This window comes from Triturus cristatus, chromosome 2_1, assembly GCF_964204655.1.
Source record: "Triturus cristatus chromosome 2_1, aTriCri1.1, whole genome shotgun sequence".
NCBI classification, from domain to species: Eukaryota; Metazoa; Chordata; class Amphibia; order Caudata; family Salamandridae; genus Triturus; species Triturus cristatus.
In genome coordinates, this window is record NC_140581.1 from 92777058 (window position 1) to 92789681 (window position 12624).

Below are 12624 nucleotides of genomic sequence, written 5' to 3' on the forward strand. Positions count from 1 at the left end.
AAGAACATTTTTTTTTTTAAGATTTAATTTGCTTGGTGTGGATTTAATTTATTTAACATTCTCTTACTCCACCAACCTTTCTGACCAAGAAACACCGAACCTTTAGATAATTTTACAATTTGTACAGGAAGAGATAGTTTCGAAAGACCCTTCTTGACTTTCTTAGGAGACTTAATCATGACCCAGTCTCCAATTATAAAATCATTAGCATAGTTACAAGCTCTGGTATCAAAGTTTTTCTTTTGTATAGCTTGTTGAACTGCTACTTTTTAAAGCATGTTTTGTTTGTCTTTGCAAGCCAAACATGTATTATCATTCTTCTTCAATGTTCTAATCCATGATGGACAAAGAGTTCCATTTGGATCTCTCTTCTTGAGCAATCTAAATGGTGATACACCAGTTGAAGAGTGAGGAGTTGTGAGACCCATTGGCCGAAGGGGAATACAATGCCACCTTTAAATGTTTCTCTACGCTTTGTTACGTCCTCACATTCTATAAATGACCTTGTGTGTTTGTAACTTGCATGCGCATGGTTCATGTTACACGCGCATGCTGTCTGATGTTATTTGAAATGAGCATCTCTCGAAGATGCATCCCCGTGCGTTGAACATCCTTTCTCATAATGATATGCACGTTTCATTTGGCACTCGTCGCCAAAATGAAACGTGTAGATCATTATGAGAAATAATGAATAATCCAACGTAGACACGAAGAAAGTTGATCTTGAAGGTTTATTCAAGTAAATATGAACACACCACTGGAGTGCGTCCTTCCTCTCTGAAGTATGAACGGCAACTGTCTACTGATACCGTTCATAGTTCAGAAAGGATTTTCAACGCACGGGGATGCATCTTCGAGAGATGCTCATTTCAAATAACATCAGACAGCATGCGCGTGTAACATGAACCACGCGCATGCAAGTTACAAACACACAAGCTCATTTATAGAATGTGAGGACGTAACAAAGCGTAGAGAAACATATATGGAGTATATTACATCATGGCATCCTTAACTGTGTTTACCTGCCAAAAACTACTGTTATTAGGGTATATTGAGCAAAAAGCAGGGCCAAAACTAAAGAAACCAGTAATATGCACTATAAAATGGACCCATTTCGGTTTTGTTAGTAATGCCTGCAATTCATGCCTATTAACATAGCTGCTAAATGTTTCTCAGTGGTGTGAAAAGGGAATCCATTTTTAGGGGGATGAGTCGCATATAGGGCCCTAAGAATAATCCCTAGTCATATTTGCAGACACATAAGCTGGACAGTTTTACATTCTATTTTCCCAGCTCTGATTGGCCTCTCCCTAGCATCTGAGGATAATGTGCTCTCACCTATAGGTAGATCCCTAGTCCTAGATGGGCACTTGTGGGCTATACACTAATCTGAATACCATCGTCCAAACAGGTTCTAACCCCAGCCCAGCCAGCTGGGTCACCTTTAAGGGGAGAGGGCAGCACCTTGACTAGATCTCTGGCTTATCTTTATAGGGCTCTGTCCCTCTTATTGCTGCCTGTGAGGGCACCAAGTTAATTGCTGCTGAGTTTCCTTGTGAGGAATCTCCATAACACTGGCTGGCTTCAGGACTCTTGAGTCAGCACTCATCCTGCAGTATAGCATGACTTGATCAAATATAATAGTCAAACCAGAAGCGGAGTAGCCTATGCAGTGTCCCAAACATGTTGCCAGTGTTTATATCTTTCTGAGCGCCAGCGTCGTGTTTCCAACAATGGAAGTGGGGCCTATGTTTGTCACCCTTCCAATGCTGATACATGGAGTGAAAGTAACACTTGTAACTAAGAGCCCCTGGGAATAGTAAAACTGTGGTATAATGCACTAGAAAAAATAAGCATTGTTTGGTTAAACACCTCAGGAGTGCTGCTGTGAAGTTTCTAACTGCTTTGACTTCTCATAGGACTCTCTTGCTCTCCCATACAAACCCTAGACAGTCCCACTCAATGTTCTACCCAATCACATATTTCCATTCACACCAATCACAACGAGGCATCTCCAGGCAGTTCTACCTGCACTTCATTTACATTTTTGGAATTTCATCACTGCAAGTGTATGAAAATAATTCGAAGAAATCAAAGGCTAACGAATAAAAAAAAAATCAAATGAGAAAACTAGAAATTACATTTTTAACATTCATTTTATTATTTTTTCTGAAATACTGCTAATGCCTGCAAATCTACTGACATAACTTAAAGCAGTGTAGTGTTAGTACTCCTATTAGCTGGAGATATAACTTGTCTTCTTTTTTTTTAATCATGTAGGTACAGACTCTGAGACAGCTGCCTATGATCCACCACGAGATGTGAAACTTTTGGAGACTTTGAAGGCGTTGGCCCTTTTAGGAAGAGGCGCCCAATTTCTGGAGATGAGAAAAGAGAAGGAAGCACTGATGAACCTGCAGCTCTGCTTGCAGGTGTCTCCAGGTATTTACAGGCAATAGATCTGGGATCTGTTCACTCATTGGTGGAGAGTATAAACTATATGGTTCTAGAACCTCTCGCACATTTACATGCTATGATTAGATAAAGTACCCTAATATTGTTAGCTGTGCACACGAGAGATTGGCCAACACACACAATAGCCACAAAAAGGTATAGGGGAGCTAGATAAACAATATATTCATGTGTTTTTCTATCCTACATGAAAATAACTATTTGGATTTAAAAGTAGCTACTTGGTAGTCCTATGAGTATATCTAACGGGAGGAGGTTGGTTAACTCAACAAGAAATTCTACACAAGAGATTTGAGACACTCCAAATACAAGCGTAGTCGAAGTCTTGAATAAAAGCTAAAATGCACTGTCTCCAGCATTGGATATTTCATATATTCACATGCTTAAATCATTCCCTGTCATCAGACTAGGAAACCCTGGTACATTTAAATAGTAGTAACAGTGTTATAATGACCATAGGCCTGAACAATAGCGTTTTAGGAGCACAGCCACCTTATTTGAAGCAACCCAGATTTCAGCTAATGAGGTGGAAATGCCAGTTTTCCAACTCCCCCTAGAGGCCATCATAGTTCAGATTTCTACCGCACGTCGTGTGCGAGGGAGTCCCCAGGCAGAGCTCTGCTCTAACTGTTCATTGAACTCAAGATTGTTACTTTCTTGGTCTACCTTAGAACTGATCCATCCCTATCTTCAGCTTCTACAGTACTGTGAGTTGTTTTTAGAGAAATGTGCAATTTTCTACTGGAGGGAGGCCCTTTGACTCTGTGACCAACTAGTACCATGGCTGATAAAGAGGAGAAATCCCTCTTCAATTCCTGTTCATCTGTTGGGCAGAAAAATATCTGATCCGATGATTGCTTATCCTGGTCACAAGACTTCAAGCAGTGAGATATGTAACCTTTACTTCTAAGAATCTAAAAAACAGAGGGAGGAGGTTGCCGCTATATTTAGTGGATAAAAAGATTCTCTGTCCGTGCAAAATGTCATTATAATGATGACCAGCCATCTACAAAAAGGAAGATATCCTCAGAAGTTGCGCTGTCAACAACAGCCACAAAAAGGCCTTGTCGGCAATGACACTATATATCTCCCTTACTGCTGTCATCTACGCTGGTGGCTTCGACCACAATGTCGACTGAAAAACGTCAATACTGACCTATAGACAAAGAGGTCAATAACAACACCATTGACGTTGCCATTGACATCAACATAGACAACATAGACATCAACTACAACAATGTCAACATCAATACCATCTACGATGATACAGTCAATGTCAACACCCTCAACGATTACCCTGTCAACAACAATACCATCGATGACAATATTTGCTGAACCTGTTTTCTCTCCATTAAGGATGACAACATTTCTGCCTTCCCAAATGTTGGAGTCCAAACAGGAAGAAGATGCCAGTGACCTTGCTTCACAGGCTGCATACAGCCCAACACAATTAGATATATGCTGCGTTCTGGATTTTGAGGATGAAATTAATAAGAAAAAACTTTATCGCAAGTATGGATGGATATCAGTAAGATTATGTTCCTCATAATTCACGGACTTATGGACCATCACGATACGTTAAGGAGGCAGAGCTTATACAATTACCTGTGGCTTTCTGATCTACTTTCGAAAAATGATGGACACTTTCCAAAGACTGCTTCCACAGTAACCTGTGGGTCAGCCTCCTCAACCACCAATACCTACTGTACTTGGTCCCCACCTCCTTCTCCCACACCTCACTGCCATCACTGCCACCATCTCTCCCAACTCCAAAGGAACCTTTACAGGCACTGGTCGATAATCCTCTTGTCCTACTGCTGAAGACATGGAGGAAGATGAGGATATGGCTAATTCTTTATATTCCGATGTAGAAGAGTAGGAAGAAGAACTTCCTCAAGGACATGATGGTGACATTAATTATGGAGATGATTTTATCATTCTAAAATAGAGGTAATATCCAATTGATTCATTGGATGATATATCCCATTTCCATTCCTTAATGGAAAGGGCTCCCAAGAAATTCAACCTACCAATCACAACAGTGAACCATCAGTGCTTCATTTGAGACGTTAAAGAACAGCCATGAAAGCCTATAACATCCATACCAATCATGGATTGGTCTGGACGGAAGCTAATTCAGACACCTGCTGGAATTCCAGCTGTGATATCAAGTTTAGAGAAAAACTACAGAGTCCAAGATTCAGCACTAACTGTCTGACTTACCATCCAAAGCCGGACTCCGGTACAACTTCGGCTGTTCAGAGGAGATCAAAAAACCCCATTATACTATCGTCTGGGCTTCTAGCAAGAGATAGTAGATGTAATGACAATCTGAAAGACTATTAGTTATGGATTCCTCACCTTAGAATTACCCCCAGGCGTCAGACTAGATCCGTAGAATTTTTCTTCAGCAGTACCCCTGCGCGTCGGTAGGTGGCATCGGTCGGCTCCGCTTCCGTCGTTGGTGTCGTGATCGCCGGAATGACGTTGCGGTATCTACTTAGATGCCACCCCTGCGCGCTGACGTCAGTTCTTTCTTTTTCAGCGCCAGCCAGCGCAGATTCGGAGACAGCGGTTCCACGAGTCACTTTTTGATTTCTTTTTGTGACTTTTTGTTGACATCTTTTCGAGTCGTCCGACTCCTGGTGCACAGGGATGTCATCTCGGCGGACCGGCTTCAAGCCTTGTGGCTCCTGCCACAAGCTGATGTCGGTGACGGACCCCCATCTCGTGTGCCTCTGGTGTCTGGAGCGCGACCACGACCCAAAGTCGGCTCTGCGCCACTCGAGGTCCCGGTCCGGGAGCCGTAGCGACCCCTGCCCAACTTCGTAGTTTTTACAAAGCCCTCCACTCCATCTTTGGGCTGGCGCGACTTCGGGCTACGTGGACTCAGCTGGGGGTTCTAGGTCTTCGATGCCGGCGGCTACGGCTCTGGCGCCGCAGAGCCCCCAGGGATCCAGGCCTGGATCCAGATTGGCACCGGTCGACCTTACGGCATCTCCTCCAGTGCCGAATCCATTGGCGACTCCTCCGCCCCCTCCAACGCCGGTTGTGTCCCCAACCGACGTCGACCCCAGCCTCCCCCTCGACGACCGGTACTTTTGTGCTCCTGTTCTCCCTTGGTGTTCCCTATCGCCCTGAGTGGTTACCAGAGGAGGTTGAGGAGGACTGGGAGGGGTCTGTGGACCCTCTGGCAGGCCAGTTAGAAGAACCGGACTGGAGAGAGGAGTTGGGTGAGGCCAGTGGTCTGGACACCTCTCCAGACCGTGGCATGCTATCTCCCCCTACTGTGGCTACGGAGGAGGGTGCATCATACGCAGTGGTGTTGCGTAGGGCGGCTGAGGCTTTAAACCTTGAGCTTCCTACGGTGGCGGTTAGGACTAAGCTCCTGACCGAGGTGCTTCAACCGGCAGCGGCCTCTTCGGAGCCCCTCCTGCCGTTCATTGAGGCCCTCACGGACATCCCTCTGGGCACTTGGTCCAAGCCCAGCACAGGGGCCCCTGTGGATAGGATGATTGCCCAACGCCACTGCCCAGTCCCAGGCGACCCCATTTTCCTCTCCCAACACACCCGAGAGCTTGGTGGTCCAGGCCTCACTTCCAAGGGCGCATTCCTTACCGCTCCACCTAATAGGGAATCCAAGAAGCTGGACCATCTTCCTCCAGCTTAGGTCTGCGGTTGGTGAACACTGCAGGTCTCTTGGGCCGTTACTCCCATTCTATGTGGGACACGGTCGCGCAGGTGCTGCCACAGTGCCCAGAGGAGGCCTGGGCCATGCTCTCCCGTGCAGTTGCCGAATGGAGAGAAGCAGCGAAGTTCGGCATACGATGTGGACATGACACCGCCGACTCGCAGGCAGGGCGATTTTAACATCCCTAGCCCTGCGACGCTACGCCTGGCTAACGTCCTCTGGCTTTTCGGGTGATGTCCAAGCTACACTTTTGGACATGTCCTTTGATGGCTGTTGCTTGTTTGGCGACAAAGCAGACAATGCGCTCGAGCGCTTTAAGGACTTCAGGGCTACGGCCAGGTCCTTGGGCCTTGCTTCTACCTCTCGCCCCGCGCAGTCTGCTTTTCGCCCTTTTCATGGCTGCGGAAGGGGTGCCCCACCATGTTCCGTCCAGAGCCACAGGCCTGCGCAAGCTGCCCAGCCTCTGCGCGGCCGTAGAAGTGAGACCCGCTGTCGTGGGTCTGGGGGCCAGCGGGCGGGCCAGTCCACCAGCGCCCCCTCTGCAGCAGCCTCCAAGCCCTCCTAGTCCGACCTTTCAGGGCCACCATTCGCCAGTGGGCGCAGGATTCGCCATCAGCTCCCCCACTGGCTCAACATCACGTCGGGCAGGTGGGTTTTGCAGATAGTCCAAAGGGGCTACTACCTCCCCTTCAAGACTACCCCTCCATCCATGCCACCTCAATTCCATCGCATGTTGGAGGATCACTTGGCCCTTCTCCGCCAGGAAGTTACGGCTCTCTTGGCCAAGGGGGCCATCGAGCAAGTTCCTGCCCCAGAAGTAGGTCGTGGTTGTTATTCCCACTACTTTCTGGTGCCCAAGAAGACCAAGGGCCTGCATCCTATCTTGGATCTCAGGAACATCAACCGCTTCCTCCAGAAGGAGAAGTTCAAAATGTTGACATTGGCTCAGGTCCTGTCTACCCTCGACCCTGGAGACTTGATGGTAGCTTTGGACTTGCAGGATGCTTTTTTTCACATCCCCGTCCTGCCAGTCCACTTGCGTTGCCTACGGTTCATAGTAGGCCACAAGCACTTTCAGTTTACCGTGCTCCCCTTTGGCCTTACCAGATTCCCTCGGGTGTTCACGAAAGTGATGGCGGTGGTCGCAGCCCATCTGTGCAGGTTAGGAGTTTCATTCTTCCCCTATCTCGATGACTGGCTGTTGAAGGCGGGATCGCCCCAGGCTGTAGTTTCCCACCTCCAGACTACGGCGGACTTCCTGCATTTGTAGGGGTTTACTGTCAACGTGCCGAAGTCAGAAGCTCTTTTTCATCGCAGCGGTTCTGGACACAATGCAGTTTCGGGCTTATCCTCCCGAACAGCGAGTCCGGGATATTTGGGCTATGATTCCGATCTTTCAGCCTCTATCCCAGGTTTCGATCAGAATGACCCTGAGACTACTGGGCCTCATGGCCTCCTGCATCCTGTTGGTGGATCATGCCAGGTGGTATATGCGGGCTCTGCAGTGGGACCTGAGGTTCCAGTGGGCACAGCATCAGGGGAATCTTTCCAATTGCGTCCAAATCTCGGAGGGCACTGCACACCAATTGCAGTGGTGGCTACGAACCAGGATTGGGTCAATGGCAGATCACTCTCCCCTGCCCAACCAGAGTTCACAGTGGTGACAGATGCATCACTCCTGGGATGGGGCAGCCACATGGGAGAGGAGGAGATCAGATGCCTCTGGTCCGGCGGAGTTCGGGCTCCACATCAACCTTCTGGAGCTCCAGGCGATTCGTCTTGCACTGAAAGCATCCTTTCTTTTGTCAAAGGAAGAGTAGTGCAGGTGTTCACGGACAACACAACCGCCATGTGGTACTGCAACAAACAGGGTGGGGTGGGGTCATGGTCCCTATATCTAGAGACTCTCTGCCTTTGGACATGGCTGGAACATCAGGGCATATCCCTGGTGGTTCAACACCTGGCAGGTTCACTGAACGCCAGGGCGGACGAACTCAGCCGCAGGTGCATGATGGATCACAAATGGCGTCTTCACTCAGAGGTGGTGCAAGGTCTCTTTTGGCAGGGGGGAGAGCCTTGGTTAGATCTATTCACCACCGAAGAGAACGCGCAATGTCAGCAGCATTGGAAATTCCAAGGCGGCACTCACTAGGTGCCGCTTTTCGTCACAAGTGGAGTTGTGGTCTTCTATACACCTATCTGCCTATACCACTTCTACCCAGAGTGCTGAATAAGATCAAGCGCAACCGGGCCCAAGTCATTCTTGTGGCTCCAGACTGGGCACGAAGAGTCTGGTATCCCGAGCTGTTGCACATGGCCATCGATCCTCCGATCAGACTGCCTCTTCGGGAGGATCTTCTGTCGCAGCAGCAGGGGGAAGGTCCTTCACCCGAACCTGTCCAGACTCCACCTCCTTGCATGGAGATTGAGCGGCGACAGTTGACAGCTTTCGACCTTCCTCCCGAAGTCTGTAACGTTATCTTGGCAGCCAGGTGTCCCTCCACTAAAACGGTATACGCCTGTAGATGGAACAAATTTGTGGCATGGTGCACAGCAAAGGCTGTGGAGCTCCTTTCTGCCCCTCTTTCAGAGGTTCTTCTGTTCATTCTTTCCTTGGTCCAGTAGGGCTCAGCTGTGGATACTCTCAAGGGCTATCTTTCGGCCATTTCAGCCTTTCTTCGCCTCCTAGATCAACTTTCTCTTTTCAAGTCCCCTGTTGTAAATTGTTTCTTCAAGGGTATTACTCACTTGTGTCCTCCTATTCCTTTCGTAATGCCCCAGTGGGACTGGAATCTTGTTCTGACTCACCTTATGTGCGCGCCTGTCGAGCCGCTACATAACTGTCCTCTCAGACCTTTGACACTCAAAACTGCATTTTTGGTTGCCATCACCTCTGCTTGCAGGGTGAGTGAGCTTCAGGCTCTTTATCCGAAACCTCCTTTCCTGGCTGTTCATCCGGACAAGGTTGTCCTTCGCACTAGGGCTTCCTTTCTATCCCAAAGTGGTTACCTCTTTCCACATAGGACAGACCATCACTTTGCCCACCTTCTTCCTGCCTCCGCATCCTTCTAAAGAGAAGGAGAGGTTCCACCTTCTGGATCCAAAACATGCGCTTTCCTTTTATCTGGATCGCACAAGACCATTTCGGGTGGATGATCAACTCTTTGTTGGCTATGTGGGTGCCAAGAAAGGTCAGGCCATGCAAAAACATACAATCTCTCGATGGGTTGTCCTTTGCATTGAAATATGCTATTCCGGGAGCGTGGCTAAGCCGCTAAGCCCGATGGCCGCTCCCTAGCAGAGCTTTGCCGACCCCTTCTCTCCCGCGACTCTCCGACACATCTATCCGTACCACAATCTAACGGTTCTCGTCGGAGAAACTGTCCGATTCACGTTGGTGAAAGAACGACCCCTGCAAAAAGACTGGAAGTCGGCATTTAAACGGAGTTGGTGAGCGGCCTGAAGTGGCCGTGGAAACCGGGGCCTTGCGTGACGGCCGGAGAGAGGAGCGTGTGTTGCTCCTGACACACGCTTGCAGAGGATTTGGCATTGGCGCACCTCGGAGGTGGCTCCTGTGCCGCGACTGAGGTGACACACTGCCGAGCGACCTGGAGCACAACTGGGAACGTCCGAGGGTCGGGGGAAGAGCCGACACCGGGACATCGATCGCAGAGGCGGCCAGCTCGTAAGCTCCTGATGCCTGACTGGCGATCCTAACGGAGCGGGAAGATTAGCGAAGTAAGGACAGTTCGGGACTCCCCGCCCCCTCCTACATTGCCGAGGCTGGCATGTGCTCGCTTCGGTCAGCGGGTGAGTGAGACACCTCAGAGACACCCTGGGAAGCAAAGGCAGCCCAGACCCAGAGTGCATACCGGCATTGAGCTGAACGGCGATTGAACAGCTGACGACCTTCTAAGTGGCATACCGGCAGCACTTCCAAGCGTGCGCAGTATACGGCGACCGCGAATGCCTTGGGAATCACTCTGGTAGAACCCTCCCCTGTGGAGTAAGAAATCCATATGCATCACGAATACAGGTAAATTACGCCTACGTCATCGTCACCTGGTGTGCAGAGGCGCCTTTTATCACTGGTCTGCGGCGCTCTCTTGGGGAATAAGCACATTCAAAAGCTCTAGAAGCAGCCCTGGCGCTGTCTGCCCTACAGTGGCCGGTACTAGTGACTCGCCTGCTCTGTTTTCCCCGCTGGAGGGGCCAGCCAATATTCATAGCAGCCTGGTTGGCGCTGCTGCCACATTGGGAAGACTAATAATTGTTTCTCCGTAACATGTCACCCTCCCCGCCCCCAGACTGCAGCGGTGCTACACACTAGGAGGCACTGGCATTGAGCGTGTGTAGGAGAGTAGGGTCTGCTTTCTATGTTCACCCCCACTTTTTGCTTTTGCTTTACTGGTTTTCAACTTAGATGTGGCTGTGGGCCTGCTAATCAGACCCACAGCCCTGCTGTTCTCTCTCTAAATTGATACTATGTACTTTAGGTGCATAACCCATTGGGATAGGATCACCTTATTGGCCCCTGTACAGTATACCTTAGGTACCCAGGGCATAGGTGTACCCTAGGCCTACCAGGGGCTGCAGCATGTATTATGCCACCCCTGGCCTGGCCTTCCATTATGACACAACTGGCTGATCACTCAGCTGGGTCAAGGTCGTGTAATCACTCCTTGCTTAGGTGTAGTATTCCTATACCTAACTTACATACAGACACATGTGTACCTATCAGCCACTCCTATGGCAGGCCTTAACAATCCTGGAGGCAGAGTGCTTGGTAACATGTGAGATGGTGCTCTAGCATGAGCTGAGCCTGTCTGCAGCTTTCGGAACCATGTCCTTATAGCTGTTCTATGATATAGCCTACCATATACTCTTAAAGTGCCTTATAATCTTAAAAGGTTATGGTAACTATGGTTTGGCTTTATCAAAACATGTCGTGTAAGGTGTCTAACACTTTGGAATAATACCCCCATCCCATTTCTGGGGATGAGGATATTATCCCTCCCTTCTAGAGGGAGAAGACATGTTGTAACCTACTTACCCGGTTAAAGTTAACCAGAGCCCCAGCATCACAAAATGGATGCTGCTGCCACAGACACGAGTCTGACCTCCTGCTGCTGGGAGTGATCCGGGCAAGGGAGGCTTGGACAATAGGTTTCCTGCCTTGGGAGGTGCGAGCACCACCCCAGACAGGCCTTAGTGTATTGGGGCAGGGAGGGATGAATGAAACGAGACACTGCCTGGGGCACACAAGGTGTCCCATGCATAGTCCAGTTCAAACCGGTGCTGGGGCACACCAGCCCCAGTCCTGGCGCGAAACTGGACAAAGGGAAGGGGGTGTAACCACCCCCCTCCCAGGTCCCACCCATAAGGCGTGACCTAGCAGGCAACCCAGCCCCCCAGATTAGTATAAGAGTGGTAGCTGGGCCCCAGGAGATTAGATTATCCTGAACCTGCAACTTGAACAGAAACTCTGGACCTTCGACATTCGACGAAAGAAGAAGACTGAAGAATCTCCCTTGTGGCCAAGGAGTGGCTACCCTGTGCAAACAGGCACCATCAAGAGACTACCCTTTGCTTTGCTGAAGTTCTACGAGGGACCGACTGCAGAGCCCGACCAGAGCCTTGACTTCCAGACTTCTCCGACCCTGATCCACATCCACAGCTGAGCTGAGATCCGTGGAGGCGACGAGAGACATGAGACCGGCTACCTGGGAAAAGTGGCTAGTATCTTCCGGCGCAGCTTCTGAGGCACCCTCGAAGTTGTGCACCGGGGATTGAGAAGCCCCAACCCCAAGCACCATCTGCACCGAAGATTAGCCCCCCACACTCCACGAGTCCTGCGTGGGGCCCTTCTGCATTTTCCTGCTTGCCGCGTCTGTCCGGTTGCTTGCCCGTTGGCTAGCGGCCTTTGTGACGACACACCTTGAAATCTTCACCGCTGGTTTGGCTCCTCCAGACTGGCTCCTGCTTCTTTGCAAAAGAGAAGCACCCCAGACCTTCCTGGTCTGCACCAGAAGCAAGTCCTCCGTTCTTCGTGGGTTCCGCTTGCCAAGGCTTGGTGAGTCCTAGTTCGACTTCGACGCCGCCGACAGCAAGAGCCTTCGTGGGACAGCTCGCCTCCTGGTCCTGGTCGTCCTCAACGTCTCCTGGTCCCCGTGGCTGCAGCGACAAGCTTCACCTTTCACCTGCAATCTTCACGACATCGCCTGGTTCCTTCCTGGTTCCACGTGGTCACTGGCTAGTGACCTTGACTCTGTCCCTCCTGCTTGCAGGTATCCTCTCTTCTTGATCCTAGCCTTGGGATCCACCGGACACTCTTCACTGACCGCCTGTCAGCAACTTTCCTTCAGGCATCCATAGAAGTCCACGACGAAACCCGACGCAAGTTCACACCTATGCACCCGCAGTCCGTGGGCTAGGTAACTTGGGTACTTGGGTGCTCACGA

General features: G+C 49.8%; 1 protein-coding gene across 2 annotated transcripts in view; it reads left to right on the forward strand.

Annotated features, from left to right (window-relative positions):
* The window catches only part of FANCG (FA complementation group G), a 249449-nt gene that overhangs the window by 209510 nt on the left and 27315 nt on the right, over positions 1-12624 (forward strand). For both annotated transcript variants that reach the window (XM_085628171.1, XM_085628180.1), the window contains one exon: positions 2281-2442. In XM_085628171.1, coding sequence (XP_085484297.1) covers positions 2281-2442 — 162 coding nt within the window. The remainder of the gene's footprint in view (positions 1-2280; positions 2443-12624) is intronic.